The sequence below is a fragment of the Ictalurus furcatus genome, chromosome 6, assembly GCF_023375685.1.
Source record: "Ictalurus furcatus strain D&B chromosome 6, Billie_1.0, whole genome shotgun sequence".
NCBI lineage: Eukaryota > Metazoa > Chordata > Actinopteri > Siluriformes > Ictaluridae > Ictalurus > Ictalurus furcatus.
In genome coordinates this window covers 18300913-18327489 of record NC_071260.1, presented here as the reverse complement: position 1 = coordinate 18327489, position 26577 = coordinate 18300913, and the positions used below count along the sequence as shown (strand labels likewise).

Genomic DNA, 26577 nt, shown 5'->3' with positions numbered 1-26577 from the left:
TCCTCCATTTAGTAAACAGAAAAAAAAAAAAAAAAAAAAAAAAAAAAAAACCCCAAGTGTGCAGGTGTCTTCTCAAAACTATAAAGGAAGGACTGGGCATAAATCGTTAAGGAGTTTGAGCAACAATAGGTGCTAACGTATATTAACTGCATGTTTGATATAAAAAGCAATGACAAGATTAACTGCACTTCAAGGCATCTCATTTACGGCTAGGGGAAGATCATAATAGCGACAGTAGTCTGTAACGAGTACACAGCAGGGGCCCATACTATAAAAGTCACAGACAAGGATGATAGCAGTTAGAAGTCTGTAAATCATCAAAATGGTCCATTTAACTGCTTTTGATCTGTGACAGTGCTATATGAAATATCCAATATGAGATCAGAGTGTGCATATACAGCATGGGGGACCATGTTCGACACTCAGGCTTTATTCTATAGCGCTAAGGTCTACCATTAATGAAATATTATCAAATGCATGCACAAAAAGACATACTCAATCTGTGATTGCGGAATCCATGACACCATATCATAAGCAGCTTTTATCAGAGAGAAAAGGCACTAAACACAGGCGCCTTAGCCCCATCTGTTCTGGCCTATGCTCGATAGCTTTATGATTTAAACAGACCCACAATTAAGACAAACACAACAAGATGTTAACTGAATACTTGCCACATTAAGTACACATGCAATGATGTATTATAGTGACTCAGCTTAGGCTTTGATCATAAGGAGAGCAAAGCCAATGGTCATGATGTAATGGACCCTACATTCTCAGAGCCACAGCATGTTGTCTGATTTCAAGTCTGGAAATGGAAGTGACTATTCTTCATCCATAGCAAATGTTTGGAAACTAGTCAGTGTACTTGAGTGGTTTTCACTTGTCCCACTTCAGATGATAAAACATAACGACTACATTAGCTGGCAACAGTCTTTCCTGTGTGTAGAAGTAAGAGCTTGAAATGCTTCTCATTTGAACATGCTAATTAAAAAAACATTATAAACACACACACACACACACACACACACACATACATATTCATATATATATATGCATATATATATATATATATATATATATATATATATATATATATATATATATATATATATATATTCTTAAACCAAAGATGCAATGTTAAGTGTTTGAAATTTGTATAAATGAGAAATACGGACAAAAGATGTTATCTTCCTTGATCCATGGAAGGAGGAACATCATAGTCAGGCATTTATGGTGATGAAGTTCCCTCTTGCATCTGACAAGTCATTTGTTATACAAACAGGAACAGAGGAATGTGTTTAATCCCATGACCTGTTTCCTACTTGAAATGCTATTGACTTTTCCCTTGGTTATACAGAGATTGACGAGCTAGTCCTTGAAAAATGTACTACAGAGACTCCAGCCTTTCCATCCGGTTCAGTCATCAACATAGCACGCACACACATACACACACACACGCACACACACACACATGCTGTGACAAAGTTGCTTCAGCCTTGTGGCATTCAGTCGGAGTCATTAGTGGACAGATTAAATGCTCCATTTATATTTAGTTCATTAACCTTGAGAAGGCACTTGATTAAAAAAGGCACAAAGGTTGTAGCAATGAGGTTTTAAATGAAGACTCCTCCATCTTTAGGGACAAATGCAGAGCTGGAATTATTAACACATGTCATCTCCAGCTTTATTGCTGACCCATGACCCCTTTTTCAGGAAGTGACTTTGGTGGATATCATGCCCTTAGTTGAAGCTGCTAGTGTCAAGGCTGTTTATGCGTTTGCAAGGTGTTGTTCTACTTCATGCTGCAGCTGCAAACAGCTGGAGACTTTTTAAGGGCTGGAAGAGAGAAGACTGAAGTGTCTCTGGGTGTCTAAAAAAAATGCAGTGATCATATTTATCTGATCTTAAGCAGTTTAGCAGTTGCTTTGTATGATTTATTTGTATGATTTTGTATGCTATCAAACACAAACCATCTTGAGTGATTCATAGTAGAATCATGTCCCCAACATCATCTACACTATAAAAAGAAGTCCTAACATTTTTCATCATTCATGCTATTCCACAAAAGGCTTAACAAAGAAACTATGGCTCACAGAGAGTAAACATTATCCTACACTACACTCCTGCGGTCTTGTTAAGCACACTTGCACCTGTCTTAATGCTTTATATCTCATGTCATTCTCTTATCACACAGGAGCCTTGAAGGAGCAATGGTGGGCATTACATCACATGCAGAACTAACAGAGCAGCATCCTACACACTCTGTTCATTGCTTCTCATCCTGATCTCACCCTGAGCTCTCCTTTTCCTGGGACTGTGAACTTCCAGCACATCTGGCCCTTCACATCTGTTCTGTCTCGTGCTTTCTGGGTAGAGCAGATTTCCCATCACTCATATCTCAGGCAATTGGGTTTGATGGCTCTGGAAAACTTAAAAAAAATCACTTGTATTAAAAACTAAATCACACAATAAACCCAGGGTCTAAGTATTTATGAAAGAATATGGAGTTGTTTATTGAAAATGGGTTGTAACATAACCTGTATTGGCTGTCTGTTATGTACTGAGGACACAAGAGATTTGGTAAATGGGAACCACATGGATGATGCATAATTATATGAAACATCAACACAATAGGATGCTTGTTTATAGATTTGAGCATCATTCACAAGTAGAAGGGAGTATCTTTTTTATAATTTCCGGCTGTGGGCGAGATTTTCTAACCAATCTCATAACACAAATCACATCTTATGAATGAGCAGTTCAGTTTTATAACTGACTAAATGCATCCTCATATCACTAGCATTGTAGAAAACAAATATCAAATGTATTCATTCTTGTGAGTTTGTAGCTAAACATATGACTTTTTCCACAGAATAACTGGCTTCCTGCTGTATCATTACTGAATCTGTAGATATAACAGATGCTAGAAATTGCAGGAACTTTTCGCTTGGGTTGTATCATTGCAACGCAACTCCTGTTGCCTTCAAAATGAAAACCTACAGTACTTATACAAGAACATGAAACACAGCATAAAGTTAGGTCTACCTTGTCCTGAGGTCCTACAAGGCTACATAGCTGCTTCTTATATGACACATTTGATGGAGCAGCAGAAGATGGTCACTAAAGGGTTTATAAAGATGATTGCCCCAATGCATCGCCATTTTTATCATTGGCATAGGAGACCGGTCAAGTAAAACCACTATGACGCAATCCTCTCTGCATTCATTCTTTCGAAAATATTTTTACACAGTTTATTATAAAAATATAAATGTTTCCACTACAAATCATTTTACATTAGTAGACAAGGCCATCTACATTTGCACACCCACTTGCATCCTCACACACACATAGAAACCACTCTAAAGGAAGATTAGAGGAGCACAGGGTGGAAGAAATAGTATTGCTTTCTAGAAGTCATGTCTCATAAAGTAAAATGCACAACACTGATAATGTCATCACATAAACATGTCATAACTTACTGTATGCTACAAAACAAAAAAACACTCAAATTAGCACGGTATACTGTTTGTTATCAAATAAATAGGTCATTACTGTTGATTTTTTTTTTGTAAAGTAAAAAAAAAAAACCCAAATATGATACAAAAGAGCATAAAATATAATACAAATGAAATTTTACTTTTTTTTTTTTTTTTTTTTTAAAGTTTGAACAGATTTTCTTTCATTCTTTTATACATACAAACATTTGTACAAAAGGATGGCTGGGTGCGTTCACCATTGCTGTTATTACAGGGTATGTTTACATACAGTATGTACATGCTGAGAGCTGAGGGAGCAGCAACATTTACAGGCAGACTGAAGGGTAGAAAAGGAAGAGCTAAATGTTTCCATCATTTTAGAGAAAGTCATTGTTTATCTAGATAATTCATGGTCTGAATAAACCATGTCAAGGCATAAATGAAACCTTTTAAGCATTATGCATTTTTTCCCTATCGGATTATTTCTATTTCTGTTTTTTGCCAAAAACTAATTGATGATCAAATGGCACAGCTGAAGTAAAGGGTTGCATGTTATTTACTTCTTTTCTCTCTTTTGCTTCCTAAAATTGAATGAGGGCCATGCATCCTGAGCTTTTGCAATAGACACATATTACTTGACATTGTCCCTAAAGTACTTTACTTCAAATATATTAGTGCCCTTTGAAGGTTTATGAAATTTCACAGCAGGAAATGATACGCTTTGCTCTTCACCAAGGTCCTCCATTCCTGTCATATCTAACACTTCCAATGCCCTACTACACTATGTTCTCTGACCTTCTCTCTCTCTGATCTTACTGGACGGATGCAGATGTTACTAACACTTTTGACCACATTCCAAAACATTACTCTAACTGATCTCTGAATGCTGATCAGAAGAAAGCCAGATTAGGGATATACATCTAGGAATCAACTTTACAATTGCATTGATTTTTTTTTTTCAAGTAGTTCACAAATTCACATATTCACTTTTGGTTAATGTAATTGTTCAGTTACAGGTTTTCTCAACACCAAAAGAAAGCACCTGTTTTAAGTGGCATAAAGAGCACAATAAAGGAGTACATACATAGTCTCTTACTGTTAATCTCAATTTTCTAGTTATGTAATAATTAATCATATATGCTGTTCAATGTGTCACATCCACAGAATAAAATAGGAAATTACTGAAACAGTAATTTGCCTTTATTGGACATTTCTACTTTGATGGCCAATTGCACTGTAGTTTACTGGAGTCCATTCCCCAGCTCTCTGGTTCTCTAGAGAAATATTGAAATTAAAGGCATCTCTTATGTATTGGCAGGTGGTTTTACTCTTCAACTAGCTAAGACACTCCCCATCCAACATGACAGAAAACCAGTGAGGCATGTGGATGGAACAGGTCTTAGGCTTGAGTTCATTCTCTCCAAAAGGGTGGCTGCATTACAAAGTTTTTGCATTTTATTACCCTCCTGTCATGTGTTAAGAGCTGTTAGTTGTATCTGCAGAGAGGAGACACGTCCAAGTTCCTGATAGCTCCATCTTGCTCTTCATACAGTGCTCTGCTGATCTGTGGAGAGCTTATGGGACCCTAGAGTCCTGCCCCAGAGCTTAGTTTTAGCAGAGAAGCCCCACCTGCTTTTTATTCTTCTTTATTACATAAGGCAATCCATTAACAGGCCACGAGGCACCCTTTCTGCCTGAGCAACATGATTGGATGCTAGAACAACAGTCATTCTCCAGGAGTGTTGCTTTACTGTGCCCTGATATGCTAACATTGTTGTTTATGCCTTATCTCATATTCATAATTTCTGTCTTTTAAAACCTAAAGCAGCATCAGTCTCCTGAATTTCTCTCTCTTTTGTCCATCCTTTTACCTATTATTAACTTTTTTTTCATCCACTTTTTAGACAGGAACTGGGCTGTTTTTTGAGTGTGTTTCAAGTGCTTTAATACTGCTCACAATCTTCTTCTGAGGTCCAACAAATGTTACACCAACCTTCTTGAAGTCCCTGGGAGATGAAAGAGAGGGAAAGAAAGAGTATAAGTGGTGCAATATTCACTGAATGACATACAGTACTTGGCTGAGGAAGAGTCCTGTGAAAGACAGTAAAAAATCTGATTCCAGGATTCTTTCATAAAAGGTTTAACTTGATTTAACAGAAACAAGCTTCCTTTGCTCTGATTTGGTCTTTAGGACGAGGAATAGCACCTTTTTATTTCCATGCAATGGGTAAGAGAACAAAGCCTGCAGATCCACCAAGCATGTTATACTGTACGCTACTCATCCCATACACATCAGTTGAAGATAGACTGTTTTCTTTGTTAATGTTATCTTTAACATCCTGAAACACTTGTTGAAAACATTGTGACATTTACAAGTTAGTGCAGTATTGGGAGAAAGTTTCCTTTTTTCTGCAAAAATACTCTCACCTCTCAAAGCGGTGTTATGTTGATCTTTATCAAAGCATATTAGTACAAGCTCATCTAGGTTAGAATTCACACTGTTAATTAGCTGTGTCTTTTAGCATGTGCAGTCAGCATCTTGTACGGTCTTGTAAGTAGAAGATTTAGGAGGTAGCCAGCACACAGAAAATCATGATCCAAACCCACCGTCAACACTGTAAGGCCTAAAGAGTCGTAATTCCCATGGATGGTTCCCACTCAGGACAAGTGGCTGCAGGCCTGACCTCAGCCAGGCAGATTCTATGGACAAAGCAAACCTTTAAAGTGACTGCTATATTTAATATCTGTGATACATTTGATTCCTGACTGAGCATCAATATGCAGCAGCTATGAAAAATTTAAATACTCCATGGGTAATTTATAATCCAGAACACTGAAAAACTACATAGCGCTACATAGAAATGCACATGCTATCTGCAATGTTAATTATGATCATAAGCTACATTGTGAGTACATAAAAATGAAAAACAATGACCCATATTATAAAAGCACCACTGCAGCAAAAAATGGCTGATAGTTCAATACAGATTACATGACAGAGTAAACATTCTGGATTTTTACCTCATTGACATTGTTTTATTTCAAATCCAATTTGCTGTAGTACAGGGGCCAGAACAACTATGGTTATTTCCTTAATTTGAGTTGAATATCAAGTATCAAAATGCACTTGTCAATAAGATAACTGTACCAGAGACTAGTGAAGTTAATGTGTAGACAATCATTATCCAGTCTTAAGTGTAAGTGTGCCAACACAGAGATACCTGAGACTGAGTAACAGTTATGACTAAATAGAGAAATAATAATTACTTGGTATTTGTAACATTTTACATTTCTGGTAAATGGACTGTACTGTAATAAGAATGGTTTGATTTTTTATTATTATTTTTTTTAATATAAATGTGTTTCCTTTTGTACAGAAATGGCATATTGTCAGAACAATGAACCATTTCCTTTGGTGATTGAGGCTTAATTTAGTAATTCAGCAGCCAGTCTCCCGAGGATGGTTAGTATGGAAGTAAATGGAACACAAGTGCATTTAAGCTGACAAGGTGGCAATTTAAGAGAACATCTTATTCATTTTATAGGTTCTAGGTATTTAGTATTATTATTTCGACATTCATGTATTTGGAAAGAAGCAAAAATGACTGTCAGTAACAGACACTTTATCACAGAAGTCTTCTAAATCAACAACAATGCTCAAATAAAGAAAGCGGAAGGTGAAAACACACTTCTGTAAGTATGAAGCATTCTTTAAGTGTGAAAACGTTTTAAAAACATTATGTCTAAATTTGACTGGGGTGGCCTAGGTGGGACACAGAGCTGGTGCTGAATTTGTACTTTCAATCATTATTAATTTTAAGCTACAACTACATCTATTAGATAGGATAACAATAAGAAACAGAAAAGTTATAAATGCTAAACTAATAATTGGATATACAGACTATTTGTAAAATAAAAAGGGTTTCTAACATAAATACATTTTAAAAACAATTTAATGTTACAAAGTCATTTGTAAGAGAAAGGTATAGCTGAAAAAATAAGATTAATAACCAGGGTACACATATAATCTACAATGGTTCATACACTAACCCTCAGGTTTTGTGTATTTGAAGTTCTATATTTTAATGCTACATTTAAGTTATTTCTATAAAACAGACTTTTAGAGATGACCTGCATATGTACAAATATGTTGTTTACTTTGTATATATAACAGACATACTGAATATTGCTGATATATTCAACATAACAATATAATGTACTCTCTCATACAGATTCTCATATGTGCACTTTCAGACTGACTGTTGCTATGACCAGTTCTTACTTCACAAGATGAGATAATTCCCCCAGCACAGCCAATTTGATCAAACAACAATCAGATGATCATGTATAGGAGGCCTGTCAATCCCCAGAAATCAACCAATCAAACAATATTCAAGTGGCATGGTAAGAATGTATATCCACTTTTACAGACATATGTACCTGAAATGGCTTTTTGTTGAGTAGACAGCATGCCAGAAAACCCAAATATCACAATCACATCCTAATTTCAGGATAAACAGTGTATACTTGACAACCCAAAATTATAAGCAGAGTAGCTAACAAACAGGAAGTTTTGTTACATAGTATTGAACGAAATACTATACAAAAGGCATTTAATGGGTATTTCACCATAATAGTAATTTAAAGCTCAACTTCTATTGTCTCCTTTTGTCAGACAAATATGGTACAGTCAACTCCCTGTATAAGTCATGAGAAAACATCTGCAACTACCCATTCTGGGTCATGGCTATGGGAGAGAAAATCTATTTGCATATAATTATTTCCCCAGACCTCTAAACCAAATATACACGTAAAGCATTCTCTGGGGCCAATCTCTCGCTGGTTAGCTGTTTCCTCCAGAGGAGAACAGCGCAGAACAAGAAAACCACTGCTCCAGGACCAAGGCTTTGATCATGTTGATTATGAATGTCACGTTATTTACACTGTCAAATACCTTATCAGTTGAGGGGGGAAAGTGTCTGTACAGATGTTATTTGGGCTACGAGAAGATTTCTTGCCAGCTACTACACAGCTTTTTCCCAGAAGCAGAAGCGAATATGCAAAGATGTGAACCAAAGCTGGGATTGATATTTTATTTGGAGGAGCTTTGTAAATAAGCCCTTTATTGTGTTGAGTGTTTTGGGTGGTCTAGTTTGCCTCTATGTGACAAAAATTCTGCATGTCTGCTTGTTTCTCACTGCAAAAAACATAGCTGTCGTAGTTGAGAGGAGATGCCTAAGTAATCAAACATTTATGAACAAGGTCTGTATATTGCTGATATATTCAATATAACAATATAATGTACTCTCTCATACAGATTCTCATATGTGCACTGTCAGACTGACTGTTGCTATGACCAGTTCTTACTTCACAAGATGAGATAATTCTCAGATGTTACAACTTTAAATGATACAACTTTAGGGTTATATCATACCATTACCATTGTGGTTCCTTACCTATTCCTGTCCACTGTAGCAGAGATAATTTCCCCACCACTAGACAATAAATTTTTCTATGTGTTTACTGCACTCCTCATCACAAATCACTTCATGTATTATACATGTACACTAGGCACGATTCTTCCCACTCGAAGCCAAGAACTTCAGTAGTTATGAGTTGGAGTACAGCTTTTTCTGACTGTGTGTATGTGAGGGAGTGCTGTGAGGGGAAGGCAATCTTACTCTGCAGAGGTCTTGGGTAGTGTGTCACAAGAGCTGTAGCTGACTCCGCTGAAGGCCTCTTTACAAGGTAGAGTCCTTGCACTCTCCAGCCAGTGGCCCACAGTGCTGAATGAGGTGATGTCTGTGCTGGTCTGGAGCTGGTTGACCGGCCTGGAAGGCAAAGATAATGAATGTGAAACCTCTTAATGTTTTGGAAAATGTGTTTTTGTTATTATTCTTATACCATAGCACTCAAATCTGATTTGTCAGAAGGTGTTGAGCACAACACAGCTCTGACAGCAGTGTCAACAGCAAGGATTATATTAATGTGCTCGTTCTAATATTTTATCATTTGTATAGGAAGTGACATTGTATAGTGTTTATGGTTTCAGGGTAATATGAGAAGCTCCATTTTTTTGTCTTATTAATGTCAAGAAAGAGAATATAAAAGTGACTGGTGAATGAATGACTGGTTATAGCTGTTAAAATGTGTGATAAAAATTGTAATTGTTGTTAAATTATTGTGGTATAAAAGGAATAAATACTTCAGGTCGTGCTGTTATTGGAAAATTACCAACTTTAGGGTTGTATCATTCCATTACCATTGTGGTTCCTTACCTATTCCTGTCCCCTGAAGCAGAGATAATTTCCCCACCACTAGACAATACATTTCTCTAGTTTTCCAGTAATCAATATAATAATTTACTTGAAAAATAAATGTCCAAATGACAAGCGCATAAAAGCGCATGTTGAAGAGAGCAAACACAGAGGGCTCATGTTTCTGTAAGGAAATACCTGCAGAGACGCCAAACGTTTCCCCTCCATCCATGTTATGGCAAACATTCCCTGGTGAAATCCAATACATGCAGGAAAGTTTATTTTAATGTATCGCCATTTCTGACTATTTCTCAGTGTGCTTGTTTCCACTGGATGTGTGTGTATCAGAAGCACATTTATGAGGTTAAAACTGTCCAATACGTGAATAATTCAATGGGAATCGTTAAGACACAATCAGTTACAGTACTACAAAAACTATTCAGTTACATTTACAAATATGTAAATATGATATATTTTATTATTTTGGCATGCTGAGCCTTTGTAATTTAGTTATATTTAAACATAATGTAAATTCTGTTAAAAAAAAACAACAAAAACCTGTTTTGCTATATTTCTGAGAAACATTCTAATTAAATCAAACTTGTTAACTCGATCTTAACTCAAAACAGACTTAGCTAAGCAATCTGCAAATAATTCCTTCTGCTCTTTCATATATTAGATGATAAAATATTTTGCAGTAATTTTCAGACCACTGTTTTTATATTAAATCATTAAAAAATTTTTATTGTTTCTTCAACACTTGTTTGTAGAATATGAGACATAAACGTGTCACTGAATATATAATTTGTTCTTTTCATGCAAAAGGCCTTTCATACAAGTTCAAATTTAAAAAGGGCAGTAAGGGCAATTTCTACCAATTTAGTGAGCATTATACCTAAAAAGGCTTAAAGAACAGAACAGATGAGAAAACCTGATCAAAAGCAGGAGAATAAATGTAGGAAATGAGATTATGATTCCCCTGGAGATGACTATTAATAGTAATGTGAATAAACTAATTATAATATCAGGGAGTCCACCCTCCAGCCACATTTGCTCAATGGCAGACAACGGAAAAGCCTGCAATAACAGCTGTGACAACTAGACAACGGTGGAGGTGAAATCTTCCCAGATTATGAACATCATAGGTGAAATCAGAAATCTTCCACAGTTATTCAGACACACAAAACAGAGAAAGCCAAAGCACCAAATATTAAGTGAATGACTGTGGAAAAAAATGCATAACTTAATTGTATTTAATGTTGCACTTCATGGTCTCCATGGTTAAAATTATGTTTTAGAATAAAATGTTTGAAACATAATCTTAGATCTCAGATTTTCTAAACACAACAACACGTTTGACCTGTACACTAATCATCAAAGGACTGCAGTGGTAAACAGATGTTCTCTGAGCTCAGGTCAAAACTGGCAAAGAACAAGCTTCCCAATGATACAGAGAGACTATTGATGTGAATGTATCACTCAAAGCTCTGCACTTAACCCATTGACTATACTAGTAAACTATGAATGACCTCAACTTTTTTTTTTCTCTTTTCTGTTTTGATCTGATGGTTTATTTTCAGACACCACACAGAATTCTCAACAAAACACATACAGCACAGAGGGAAGGCCAAACATGAAAAGAAACAGCTTTGTTGTTGGAAATGGAAGTGATAGCCTAAAACTCCTGTGTCCAAAACCTGCTGGCTCTTCGACTCTGAGCCTTCGCTTGGCATGAGTGCATCAGACATGAGGGACAAAACTAGGGGTAAACAATTGCCTCTCTGTCTGTTCCTATCTTTTTTTCTTCTTTTTTCTCTCTTTCCCTACTGGTGTAGTGACCTCTAAATAACTGTGGCTGCGTAGTATCTTGTTTTTAATGCTCTCAGGGGAGAAAAGGGAGGAGGAAGAACTTGCCCTTCTCCATTGCAGGAGAGACATCTGGGCAGCTTCATCACGGACAGGAATGCACCTCTTGCTGCGAAGGGGAGCAGGGTGCCTGAGCCATCTCTGAGCTGGAAGAGTGCCTCCATTTCACTTCCTGTGTATCATGCTCTGTGGATTTTACTCATCCTTCTGACTGAGGGTCAGGTCTTAGTGCCTGAGGCTGGGTGTTAAAGCTGGCTGAATTGCTGATCTATTAGCACACAGGGCTTGTAGATAAACGAGGTGCATGGGAGCGGGCGCAGCTGAGACTGTAGAATGACTTTTTCAGCACCTCTGAGCAATAAATCACCTGGGCCTAGTGCTCCCTGGCTCTCCATGTTAAAAACCAATTAGTAAAATTACAAGTGAACTCCCTGGCACATATTTGCACTTCCTTAAGACATCATTAGTCACAGTTATGTGCTTGGGCATCTTAATAATTAAATAGCTCCCTGCTACATTTAATAGATTGGCACTGAATGAGCAAATGTACCAGGATATTACTCAGGTAAGCTACCTCCTGTGCTATTTTAACACAGAAAAGAAAAGGCTAGTCAAGACCATTTTTAGAATGACAGAAAGTATAAAGGTGAACAGTTATCTTTGTGACCATCATTTTGTAAGAATACATTTGACACAATATTTATAAACAAAGAACCAAGGCAGGCAGCATCCTGCATACCCTAGTGACCAGGACAAGGAGGAAGCCAAATACTATTTATTGCACACCGTGTCTGTCTCAAGACAGTAACTGCAAACTGGCTCCATTAATTAAAAACACACACACAAAAAAAGCACAAATAATTTCCAACAAATATTGGTTGCTCATTTAGACAGCAGAGCACAATGACCAGTGGCCAGGTGGTGGGGTGGAAAAGGAAATCTGAGTGACGTGAGAGTATGAAGGAGGAAGAAGCTGTTTCCTTTCATTAAGTTTCATGAGAAAGCTATGTGTTGATGAACAGAATGTGACATGGAGCAGAACATGAGTGGGTGGCAGTTTGCAATAAGCACATGTTCAATGCTGAGCTTCTGGATATTGTGGGTGGATGAAACATCAACTACCTGGAGGCGGTGCTGGCTGTGATCTTCAGACTGCCTGGGTTACGTATAAGCTTGTCCAGAATGCTGACAATCTGCTCAAACTTGGGTCGGTTGTTTCGGTCTTTTTGCCAGCAATCCAGCATTAGCTGGTATAAGGGTGCAGGGCAGTCCATAGGTGGGGGAAGGCGGTAGCCCTCATCCACTGCTTTGATCACCTGAAGCATGGAAAAGATGAACAAAATCATTGTTATACTGAAAGGCCACATATTCTGATGTTAAACTAAATGATCAATTTCCAGACTTTTTTAGTCTCACTTGGTCAGTAGATAGTTACAGTGGAGTCAACAATGTCAACAAATCCATTTTGATATCTTACATTTATAGTATTTGGAAGACACACTTATCCAAACCAACTCATAGTCTCCATCAAAACATATTATCGTGCTAATACAGGTAGTTCAGGGTCTAAGAATACTATTTAGCTAAAGCCCTACTAGAAAAGAGCCTATCTCCATAGAACATGACATAATTTGATTCTTGGGTCCAGAAGTGTTTAGGAATGTTCATAGATTTCCTCATTAGATAAAATAAAATCTAATGTTCATATTGCAAGCTGAAGTTACTTATCAACAATGAACCTATGGCCTGTGTTCCTATGCTGCACTATAGACAGTGATACAGACAACAGTTGCATTCAACATAATACCTGATTTCATAACTGATTTTCCAGATCACTAATCTCATCAGAAAGCTCTGGCACTTTTTCAGTAATGTCTCTGTGTGGGGCTGAGCGTGCTGTCTCAGCATGCATGAAAGCATTCAGGTGATCAGTATCAAGTTATGTTTTGCCACCTGTTCCCTCCATGCTTTACTTCCTCTCACAGCAGGAAGTTCATTATCCTGCCATAGCGACGTTGCTTTACTCACATCTTGATTGGACATCTCCCAGTAAGGCCTCTCTCCATAGGACAGGACTTCCCACAGTACAATCCCATAGCTCCACACATCACTGGCTGAAGTGAACTTGCGATAAGCGATAGCTTCTGGTGCTGTCCACCTGATTGGGATCTTGCCACCCTGAAGAATGACAAGGTCTCATTAACCATGTAATTGTTTTAAATGCCAATCTGTTTCAAATCAGGAACCTGCATAAGGAGCATGTTTTCATTAATGCACTCAGTTTGAGGTTAACATCGTAGCCATACAGTGACTTCTGTGTTTTCTAAAATGTAGTCACATATTTTAAGCAGACCACATGTAAGATGGCTTACACAAAGGGAGGAGGAAATATCAAACTGTTATGCATGTAATGAATAAAATTACAGTGCTGATGTAATATCTGCTGCACTAGTATTAGCATTTGTTTGCTGTTGAACAGGACCTGGCTGTAAATCATCAGTGTGAGTGAGGTTAAAATGCAGCACTCTGATCTGTACTGATCTTGGTCTGGGCTTTAGTGCTGTCTGAGCTACTTTCATCTGCAAAGTTGCCTCCCTGAGGGGCTGCACTGTATTTACCCAGCTCTGCCTGAGCTCCCAGGCTGGAGTTACTCTGAGATCAGCCCTCATCGCTGCAGCAGGGGCGGAAAGAAAGAGAATGGTGGTGGAGCCAAAGCCAACCAGCTACACAGCCAAGTAACACAACTCCTGCCCAGCTTTATCCAAACACCTGGTCCTCAAAAAATAAATTCACTTGCATGCAGGTCTCCCCACTGTGCACACTCACAAAACCCCAGCTCTTTTAGCACTGGGGATTACCACTAATGAGTGCAAAATCTCATATGTCTACTCTCTCCTGTCCTCTGAATTTAGTCGAGGCCGAAGGTGAAAATGGCCAGATTCAATATGAAAATGTAGACTGGGCTAAACCAGAGACATCTCCATCTTGGATAGGGCAACTATACAGGATTAGCTCATTGGGTCGGGCTGTATTTAGCATCAATTACGGTTTTCTATAAAAATGCTGACTCATTGTGTAGTATTTGGATGTACGAATGACAGGGAATCATTAATCACAGGTGAAAGCTCTGACAATTTTATGCAGGAAATACGGGGTTCAGCTAGGTGCTGGCTAGGTCAATTTACAGTTTATTTCTGTTTATTACAGCTTCCAACAAATTTTTGTTATATGTGGTAGTATATACAGTATAGTGTTAGTTTTAGTGAGTCTGTGGATTTGTGATTGAGTACTATTGAATTATGGTATGTTCATCATGATGGAACTTCTGATAGCTACAGTTAGCTTGAATCCATGTCTATCACAATAACTGGTGCTTGATCTGTTTATGATAAATATGTTGCCACACAGCATTTCTGTGTACAGTATACTTTGTGATTTTAAAATATTTTCATTTGCAACTCTGTTATTGCTGATATTTTTGTTGTGTGAATAAAAAAAAACTACTCTACTCCCTCTACTCTATTTTATTAAAATTTGGCTATTATTATAGTAGATTAAAATATGTCAATAAAAGTAAAGTGCTAGCTTAAGACCAGCAGCTCACAGACATGCACAGTTGGCTAGTTTTGCACTAATTGACTGGGGAGAGAGAGTATGCCATCTCTCATACCCAGAGAGCACACCAGTTTTATTCTCTTGGACTCCTGGTTATGGATGGCTGTAGAATCTTTAGGATTCTAACTTGTGATATCCATACAATAGGGCAAACACTTTTTTGTTGGACCACTTGGGAACCAAGCGATAAATTTTTTAAGTGGATGCTGGTACATTGACAATAAAGGATTTTTTTAAAAAATTCTTCTTCAAGTGTATATGCAATATACTCCCTTTACTAAACACATGCTTGAGTGTGAAGTAAACCTATGCTCTAAATTAGGCACTGATGTTGTGGAGTTACATTAGTCTTATCAGTTTCATAATTTATTTAGACTGTGGCTGTCTGCTCTGCTGCTGAAAGGATTCTTACATGTATGTCAGATGGACATAAATAGTCATTAATTTGCAGTTATTTACTGAGAGATTGGCTGAGGGAAGGTATTGAGTGAAGGCATTTCAGTCTCAGCATCTGAGATGAATTTAGCCATGTTTTTTTATTACAAAACAAATCTCAACTGCTCTTTGAAGCAACTGGCAGCTTGCTGTAACATTTGCAATTTCAAGAATCAATCAGTAAGATCAATATCACTTTAGCTTGTGTTTTTTAATTAGAGTATGGGTAAACTAGCACTCACTCTTGTTGTGTAGGCTGCCTCTGGATCATCCTCAAGCACTCTGGACAAGCCAAAGTCAGACACCTTACACACCAGGTTACTGTTGACCAAGATGTTGCGGGCAGCGAGGTCTCTGTGCACGTAGCCCATGTCTGAGAGGTATTTCATACCTGACGCAATACCACGCAGCATTCCTACCAGCTGAATCACTGTGAACTGAGCATCATGTTTCTAATACAGAGAGAGAGAGAGAGTAAAATAGAGGATGAGATGTGTTTCATATCACTGTACGATATAAGAATAATAATCTGGGAGAAATACTGGAAGTCGATGTATTCATGTGTCAAAACTTTTATGAACATTAGGTTATTGCAATGATGAGTTTCATTCATTGCAAGTCATTATAATTTGAAAATACAAAAAAAAAGCACAAAATTACAAGAGAGACTTCATATCTGTTTTTCAGAAGCTCACTGGCAGCCTGCCACTGTTTACATTGGCATGTGTGAAAAGGGTTTATGCTGAGAGGTATGCTCAGTGCTCAGAGATAAACACCAGGGAGGAAGCTCTTCAGGATGAGAGGAGAGACACACCGGATGAGCAAGATAGCATTGATTTGTCAGCAAGCTCTAGAGAAAGAGGCTTCTTTACTAAAAACAAGCACTATCAACAGATGGCCAGTGTGTGAGCTGGTCTTTTTCCATGTGTCCTTTCATGAATCCTTTTCTCTTATGTGTTTCTTTCTTTCTCTCTATTTTTCACTTTCTATATTTATCCACCTCCTTCAATAAAAAAAAGAAGCAGGGAACTATGTTTACGTGCTGCATACAAACTAAGTCTGAAAGAAAACAAACCCTGGACCACCTGGAACTGACTGGAGTTCAGAGAAGTTCAAAGGATGGCTTAATAATAGTCATATAAGCATGGGTGAGGAAAGGCTCTTGGGGAAGACATCAGTATTTTTTGATAGTGTACAGGCCATGCTGAAATGCACAGGAAATTACTGCAACGGTCTGCCTTTCCTGGGATGCTGTGCAGGCACATATGGAATACAGTTCAAATCGCTCCTGCTAAAACCAGGCTGTCTCTGCATGCACTGTTTTAATGCTATGCTAATTTCAGTCATTGAGTCTGTATTTAACCAGAATTGTAAAGTACTCTCAGCTGCCTTATCCAGATGCAGATGGGGTTTTTTGTGGGCTTTTTTTTTTTGCCAAAATATTGCTGTGCTCAGTGAAATAAGGTGTAAATAGGCATAAGTTTTTTTCCTCTACTATGTACAATGTAGCACAATATGACCAAGATGGAAAAATGCTCCATGAACATCTACTTGCCATTAGATCACTTTGTTTCCTAATACCAGCATGTCTGTCTGTTATACTAATATCAACATGGCCTCCGTGATGGTAGCTACTTGAAAAATGACAAAAATGCAGGTAAATTATTGTCAGATGTAACATTGCCAAGGCCAGATTGTGGTGGCCAAAGGTTAATCTGAGCCATTTAATGAGCTCATTAGTGCTTTTATCAGCACTTTTTTCAGAAGAGCCATCCTTCTGCATGGCACACATACGTTACAAACTGTTTGCGTGTTTATTTTCGCTGTGCTTACGTAGCTGTAAGGGGAAGTCATTGGAAGGACAGATCATGCCCAGTCTGTTTACTTGGCCAGGTTGATAGGGCAGGCACAAGGCCATTGTTATAGTCTCCATATTTGCAAATCTATGCTCGTTATCTGTGGGTGCCCCCCCCCCCCCCAAATAGATGCCTAGTTTATTCTTTCTGAAACAATTAGGGCATTGTGCAGATGAGTTAAAGTAAACCACTGACACATAAAAGTTTTTGGAACATCAGGCTCTATTTAAGACAATTCCCCTTTAGCTATAAAATACAATGGCTGATCCTTTTGCATAGTAATCACTGCACAAAAAAAAACCTTGCTGTCCCAATATCAGCTCTCTAACCAGCAAATAGAGACTGTAGTTTTTGGAGTGCAATTTGTGTCCATCCGTGGAAAGCAAAATGTTCTTAGTAATGGAGAGAATTTAGCGCTTGCTGTGATAAGCAGATGCTTTGCAGGGTGATGTGAGAAAAACATTAATAGTAGAACAGAGACAGCGAAAGAGAGAGAGCGAGAGAGAGAGAGAGAGAGACAGCGAGAGAGAGAGAGCGAGAGAGAGAGAGAGAGAGAGAGAGAGAGAGAGAGAGATTGAGGATGGGGATGGGGATGAAAGTCAGATACTTAAATCAGTTTAAGATGAAACTTTTGCACCATTTGTCTGATCATACATAATGGAGGATCATTATTTGCACTCTGTGTGTCATACTCACTCGAAGGAAGCTGTCCAAGGAGCCATTCTCCATGTACTCCGTCACAATCATTACTGGCTTACCTAAAGAAAAAGAGATAGCGTGTGATAGAGAGAGAGGGTGAACAAAACAACCACACATTTGAATTAGCTGAAACTATAACTTCTTTCATGATACAGTATCTCACAAAAGTGAGTACACCCCTCACATTTTTGTAAATATTTGATTATATCTTTTAATGTGACAACACTGAAGAAATGGCACTTGGCTACAAGGAAAAGTAGTGAGTGTACAGCTTGTGTAACAGTGTAAATTTGCTGTCCCCTCAAAATAACTCAACACATAGCCATTAATGTCTAAACCGCTGGCAACAAAAGTGAGTACACCCCTAAGTGAAAATGTCCAAATTGGGCCCAAAGTGTCAATATTTTGTGTGGCCACCATAATTTTCCAGCACTGCCTTAACCCTCTTGGGCATGTAGTTCACCAGAGCTTCACAGGTTGCCACTGGAGTCCTCTTCCACTCCTCCATGACGACATTACGGAGCTGGTGGATGTTAGAGACCTTGTGCTCCTCCACCTTCCGTTTGAGGATGCCCCACAGATGCTCAATAGGGTTTAGGTCTGGAGACATGCTTGGCCAGTCCATCACCTTCACCCTCAGCTTCTTTAGCAAGGCAGTGGTCGTCTTGGAGGTGTGTTTGGGGTCGTTATCATGCTGGAATACTGCATACTGATCATGCTCTGCTTCAGTATGTCACAGTACATGTTAGCATTCATGGTTCCCTCAATGAACTGTTGCTCCCCAGTGCCAGCAGCACTCATGCAGCCCCAGACCATGACACTCCCACCACCATGCTTGACTGTAGGCAAGACACACTTGTCTTTGTACTCCTCACCTGGTTGCTGCCACACACACTTGACACCATCTGAACCAAATAAGTTTATCTTGGTCTCATCAGACCAGTGGACATGGTTCCAGTAATCCATGCCCTTAGTCTGCTTGTCTTCAGCAAACTGTTTGCGGGCTTTCTTGTGCATCATCTTTAGAAGAGGCTTCCTTCTGGGACGACAGCCATGCAGACCAATTTGATGCAGTGTGCGGTGTATGGTCTGAGCACTGACAGGCTGACCCCCCACCCCTTCATCCTCTGCAGCAATGCTGGCAGCACTCATACGTCTATTTCCCAAAGACAACCTCTGGATATGACACTGAGCGCGTGCACTCAACTTCTTTGGTCGACCATGGCGAGGCCTGTTCTGAGTGGAACCTGTCCTGTTAATCCGCTGTATGGTCTTGACCACCGTGCTGCAGCTCAGTGTCAGGGTCTTGGCAATCTTCTTATAGCCTATGCCATCTTTATGTAGAGCAACAATTCTTTTTTCAGATCCTCAGAGAGTTCTTTGCCATGAGGTGCCATGTTGAACTTCCAGTGACCAGTATGAGGGAGTGTGAGAGCGATGACACCAAATTTAACACACATGCTCCCCATTCACACCTGAGACATTGTAACACTAACAAGTCACATGACACCGGGGAGGGAAAATGGATAATTGGGCCCAATTTGGACATTTTCATTTAGGGGTGTATTCACTTTTGTTGCCAGCGGTTTAGACATTAATGGCTGTGTGTTGAGTTATTTTGAGGGGACAGCAAATTTACACTGTTATACAAGCTGTACACTCACTACTTTACATTGTAGCAAAGTGTCATTTCTTCAGTGTTGTCACATGAAAAAATATAATCAAATATTTACAAAAATGTGGGGGGTGTACTCACTTTTGTGAGATACTGTATATGCTATAGACATACTGTACATGTGTAGTAACATTGCAAAGTTATTTCTAGAATGACACCATTCAGTTAAGATGAAATATGCTGCTTTCAGTATGGCAGCATACGAGTATTATAAAAAAACAAAAACAAAAAACAGCTGCATTTTTTACAGGTGTGAAGAGCAAAGAGAGTGAATGCCAGCCCTAGGACTTTAAACACGTTTGAGATACCACATAAGCTCCCAGGACAATAGCAATGCTCGCACTGCTTGGGTGCACTTCTTCACATGACACTCCTGACACAGTGAGGTCAGTCTGTGGCCTTGAGTTCAAGAACGCTTCCTGAAGGATAAAAAGAGCCTCTGTCTGAAACCTCGGTCTAAAGGGCCCACAAGGTCAGCTGTCACTGTCTGACAGCTTTATTTGTTCTCCTTGCTGGTCATAAATTACTGCTTCAATCAATTTCATCTTATTCCAGGCCCTATAAAAGGTTCATGTACAAAAAAAAGGACAAATCAGAAACAGCTGGATGAACAGTTCTGTTGCCACTATGTTTGTCCATTTTTGCCTTATGTTTGCTCTTACTTTCTCTTCCAAACATGTACATGGAAAAGCAGGAATACCACACATCTGGCTAAAGTAGACCTGAGCTCAAGGAAACAGCACAGCACTAAACTTGCTGTGCTAGGAAATGCAGACAAACACAGCCCAGTTAATGAAAGCTGTTTTAGTCATATGACACTTTCTGTCTTGGTAGGAGCTGTTTATATTACATAGCTTACTCTGTAGTGTAGATGAACAGTCCAACCTGTTACATATCACAATGGCCTGCCTCTTTATCCAAACACATGGGCCATTCTTACTCCAAACAGTCTGGGATACTATTAAACACACGCTTACATTTCACTGACCTATCATGAAGTGCTCTTTTTTCACATCAGTCACCAGCCCTTATGGTGGCTTATAATAATAGCAATAATAATAATAATAATAGTAATAATAATAATAATAATAATAATAATAATAAAACTTTCCTGGAAATAGACTTGTGATCATAATACCAGCTTGTGATAAGTATTGCAGTCATTCTGTCCCTGGGAAATTCCAATTGTATTTTGTCAAATAGCAGGCCAAAAGCAAAGGTTAAATGAGATATGAAAATCTCTGGGTTATTAAGAATTAACCAGGCTGAGTCATAATAAATCATGTCACATCACAGGTTATTAAAGACACATTTCAGCCTTGTCTACCACAGCTGCTTTCACCTACATGCACTGTATGTATACCTCTCTCTCTGTCTCTCTCTCTCTGTCCTGCAGTACAATGACAGTGTTTAATAAGGTCTAAATCAATGCAAAATGTTGGATTCCGCTATTACTTCACTTGAAATTACCAAGCATAAGAGAGTCACAGTTAACATGAAGTTTAACTGAAAACCAGATTTCAAAGCAGTTTATATATTTTGCTCAGATTTAGATGAAATGGCCTACTACATTAAAATATTCATGTTACGGGACCTTTTAAGATTAGAGACAAAGGCTTTGATCATGAAATATAATGAAGATTGAGTGAGATTTATTTATTTATTTGCAAAGATTACAAGAAATAGTTCAATAAAACAGGGAAATTGCCAGCATCAAAACAATTATTAATCTATAAATCAAAATAGTTAATGTTTCATACCAATAAAATCATTCTAATAGGGGCCTGCAACTAACCTACAGCTCAAAACCAAAATGAAAAGAAAAAAACCATCTTCAATAACCACTTCATCCTGATCACCGTTGTGGGGGAGGCAGAGCCTATCCTGGGAACACTTGATTTGAGGTAGGAATACACCCTTGATGGGATGTCAGTCCATTGCAGGGCATCATGCACACTTACATTTCAGTTATTCACACCAAGGGGTAATTTATTATAGCTAATCCACCTTCTGGCATGTTTTTGGGAGGTGGGAGTAAACTGGAAACCATGTAGAGAAAACCAACACGAACACACAGAGAACAAACTGCACATGTGCATTTTACAAGCATTAACCACTAAAACAGAATAAACACCTCATTCTGATACAGCGAGTCATTATAAACTTTGCTTTTAGGCTTAATGAAAGTTTCAGACTCAGGCCACTCTTTAGCATGAGAGTGAAAATAAGATAAAGTCAATACACTGTATCTAGTAGTTAAACCAAACAGTGAAATGTGTTGAGATGTAACTCACTGCGAGTGACCACTCCTTCCAGTCTGATAATGTTAGGGTGATCAAATTGTCCCATGATGCTAGCCTCACTCAGGAAGTCTCTCCTCTGTGTCTCTGTATATCCTGCTTTTAGGGTCTTGATGGCCACACAGATCTCCTTCTTAGAAGGCAATTTCAGACGACCACTACACACCTCCCCAAATTCACCTGCACACATATAATTTGGGTAGAGGTTATTTTCTTAATTATTTTTTAGTTTGTAAAATAGCCATAATTAGTAAAGCATAATTCATATACAGCATTTTGTGCTGTCAGCATGGAGGCCTGGATATTTTTGTACGTGCTATTAGTACCCATAATCAGACATTTGTGTCATATTGTTCATGAACAATGGACAACAGATAAGAAATTTAGTTCACCCTTTTTATTAAGTGTCCTGAAGCATTATGTCACATGCCATATGTAACAGGCTACATATGTAACATAAGTACACTGCAGTTCTTATGAACAGCACAAATTACAATACAAACTGTTACAAGCTGACTGCCTCCATTAGACGTATGTTCTTAATGTTTTTGCACTTACTAAGAAATAATTAAAATGTAAATACATATGTATAACAAAGACTGTGGCTACATCCGAAATCGCGTACTGTGACAATACGTGCTGCATTCGGTTCAGTACCTACTGCACGGCCACTGAAACAGTACATACTAATCAATATGTGTGTGTAGTATGAATACAATCCTGGACATACTACATCCGCCATGTTAGGATTGTCATGTGACCTTCGATGTCAGCATAAACACAAAAATCTTAAAGGGACCACCAGATTAAAGCAAGCACACTAACTGCAAAATGCACATCAGGAACGTTAACAGAATTAGTAATTTAATGTAGGCATTGTTAACAGGCTGAGGTAAATTTGTTGCCATTAGCTTTGCCGGCTAAGGCATGATGAAGATCACAAACACTGTGACAACTGTTTTCTTGTTTAAACCTTCAACAAGTTAACAATTTATCCAGGTATTGTTGAACAATGTCCATCAGTTGCATACTGCAAAATCTAGCCGGAAGCAGTATGCCAGCCGGGAATTTCTCGCCTACTGAGAATTCAGACATACTACCCCTCTGGCGTGCTGCTTTTCACCTACTGTGTAATAGGATAGTACGCGATTTCAGACGCAACCATTGTTTTACCAATTCTCATTATTATGTGTTGAAGAGAAGCACATGTGTATATTTTATATAACTTCTGTCCCATAGGTTGAGGCTCATATTGTGCCCATGATAGACTTGGCACAAGTTACACAATTATTTACAGCATTCAGACTAATTAACATTGCAGGTAAATAAAGCAGTATTATTCTCCATCCTCACCAGCAAGCATGTAATTATCTTAGTATCTTAGTAATAATCTTTTTTTTACCTAATACTATATAGCATTAAAAATACTAAGTTGGGAGAAGGTATGAAACTCTAAGGCATAACTGTTGATCTTGATGTAATGGCTTTAGAGTAAAATGTATATCATATAGTCTCATTATTTGCTGGGTTCTCTTGCATTGGCTTGTGCAGCTATAAATTATGAGGCATTATTTTGATGTATGTTCTACTCTTTAAGACATCAGGTATGCAAAGTGCCTGGTAGAGAATGAGCTACAGGGGGTGAAAAACAATATCCCAGCTGGAGGTATGCGCCGCTTACACACTCCTCAGCTCCATCAGCACGCACTCTATTAAAGGCAGTGAGGCGATGAGGATGAGCACTGGGAGGAACACTCTCCCCATCTCCCCGCTCACAATCAAAAGCATATATTTCCAGCTGAGGTGCTAAATGATTCTCATTTACATTAACTGTCACATCTTTTAAAAATGCATTCTGCCCTGTTGCAGGTAGCTTCATTACAGCTGGAGAAGGTTAAGGAGGGACATGGCGTACCTGCACCCACAACTTTGTCGATGGCAATGCAAGAAGCATCTAACTCCTTGGCGAATTCATGCACCGCCTGACTTGGATCCTCATAAGTGTGGGGATCCACGTAGGTCCTAATACCAGGCAGTCGCACTGAAAATAAAAGAAGAGTTGAAATCATAATTGAGTTAATTATCCTGGTTAAATAATTACAACGAGTATATACATTGGGTGCCAGTGTATTGACTGATATTTACAAAATAAATTAAAAGGTTAGCATTACCAGGTTGGACATGGGATACACAAATACATATAGTGACATATACTTACAGTGACCATTACCAAAGTGAAGCCTCTTTTTGTCTGGATGTTTAGATTTGCTGTAGCCACAGCACCTGTCAATCAGAGTGTTAAAAGGTAACAGTTATCATCAGTGACATTTGGATGAGCCTACTGCTACTCTATACTATGCTAGAGAACATTTAATGACTCAACAGACAAAATTCATGGCCAGGATGAACCTGTCTACTTTGGTATGAGGCAGAGCAGTATTTTAAAGTCTTATAATAAATCAGATATTTATACAGTCTTTCGACAGTGCTGTCTGCCAAGATCAGCCCCTCTGCCTGACTTGACACTCAAGCTCTCATGGTGCCTGTTACTTTAAGTAAAGCAGAGGCAGGAAAAATAATACAGCTTTTGCCAAGTAAATCATCCAGTACTATATATAGCTGGTTGACATGCAGGGGCATGGTCTTCTTATATCTACGTCTTCATCTAGCAGATATAGTGGGTGGGAGGTGCTGAAGAGGGGAGATTTGAGTAAGAGACATGTATGAGAGAAATGACAGGTTCAAGATGGCCACACTTAAGCCTCTGTAAAGGTGTTGAGTATGAGTGACAGGCCAACCTGCTAATCACAATGTAAAGCACCACGGTTAGGAGGATGATGGCGACAGCAGAAGCAATGGCAATTAGCACAACCTGACTGTTCTCACTGGAGATTGAGAAAGCTGGGAGAGACAAACAGAGAAATAAAGAGACACAGAAAGATCAACGGACTGGATCAGAGTATACTAAACAAGAGAAGAAGGAAAGAAAATACTGTTAAGATTTATGTGATCCTGCACAGGTCAAAGTGAGATTTATACAAAAACTTGATGAGAACAATAACTTTCTTTACTCTATAGCACAGAGTATTATATGACTTTAAACAGATTTGTCACCATCATACATCATATAATCTATTTCTTAAAACTGACTCTCATTTTACAAATTACCACATCAAATTTACTCTGCAGATGCAATAATTTCTTTAAATAAGCCATGAATCCTTTCAAGCCGCTAGACTGTGAACTAATGCACAGGAAAGCTCTGGTGACTGATTCTCCAAATCCCAAATGTAGAATGCTTTTTGCTCAGATTAACAAATGAATAATGGGAGCTATCATCTCAGGGGAGCTATGCCATCATTTTACATTTGCTATGCATGCGGAGTTCGATAGAGCCATGACCAGTTCAGTAACCTGGAGATAGGATAGTGCCTCTTGCCTGTACTATATCATTCCATTCCATGACCATCCATTGATTTCCTATAAATGTTTCATTAGTAAGACGAGTACAGAGAAAGGAGAGGTTCTGCTCTGATAACAGGATATACAGTGTATCAAATACACATGGCGTGCTAAATGCAGAAGATTTACTGACATCACAATGACAGAATATTTTTGCCATCAGAAAGACTGGTGTCTTGTAAATAAATAGCTTACACACTACACATTTATACGCTAACATAAAAATCAACTTACAGTTACAGTACAATTAAAACAAGTAGTTACAAATGTAACATTTGAAGAGGGATTTTTAGCAATGTAGTAGCAAAAACAAAATGACAAAAGACTCCATGGGGAGTCCAAGTGTGTCTAATCCGAAAATTATCCTAAATTATATAAAATACCCTAACATTAAACCTTGATTTAGTTTGACTGATGGGACATGATTCTGTTTAATCCTCTATGAGTATGTAATTGGAGCAGGTAATGCTTACTTATTGTAATAATATTGAGGTGGGGAACCAGTTTGTGCTTACAGTCAGGGCTGGTCTCAAACTCAAACTTGCGGCTGCTGCTGCCATAACCTGCAGCGGTACGAGCTCTAATCTGCAGCAGGTATCTGGTATCAGGTTTCAGTCCATTCAGAGTCACATTTGTGCCCTTGCATCTCAGGATGGTATAGCTGGTCTCTTGTTCTTGCTTCAGGAAACAAGGGAGACAAATGAAAAAGAAAATAAAAGAGAGACATGTTATCATAACCTAGATTCTGAGATAGACAGCTCATCTAAGCAAACTGAAGTAGTTTAGCCCTTGTCAGAGCAGACTGTCATGTCTGAAGGCTTTTTTTGTAGTTGGCAGAGTTTAGTAATAGTATTACTGGGTCATTTCCCAGGTCCAAAAAAGGTGTATTCATAATTAGATAAGTTCCAGACTGCTGTATACAGTACCAACCTGACT

General features: G+C 38.4%; 1 protein-coding gene across 1 annotated transcript in view; it reads right to left on the bottom strand.

The window, feature by feature from the left end:
- Positions 1–1156: 1156 nt before the first annotated feature.
- Positions 1157–26577, bottom strand: part of epha3 (eph receptor A3) — an 87724-nt gene continuing 62303 nt past the window's right edge. The window contains exons 7-18 of the mRNA XM_053626856.1: positions 26157–26319; positions 24978–25080; positions 24398–24462; positions 24095–24220; positions 22174–22359; positions 18202–18263; positions 15892–16101; positions 13628–13777; positions 12722–12915; positions 9158–9307; positions 6084–6176; positions 1157–5482 (exon numbers count right to left, since the gene is read on the bottom strand). Of these exons, the coding sequence (XP_053482831.1) occupies positions 6101–6176; positions 9158–9307; positions 12722–12915; positions 13628–13777; positions 15892–16101; positions 18202–18263; positions 22174–22359; positions 24095–24220; positions 24398–24462; positions 24978–25080; positions 26157–26319 (1485 nt within the window). The 3' untranslated portion in view covers positions 1157–5482; positions 6084–6100. The remainder of the gene's footprint in view (positions 5483–6083; positions 6177–9157; positions 9308–12721; positions 12916–13627; positions 13778–15891; positions 16102–18201; positions 18264–22173; positions 22360–24094; positions 24221–24397; positions 24463–24977; positions 25081–26156; positions 26320–26577) is intronic.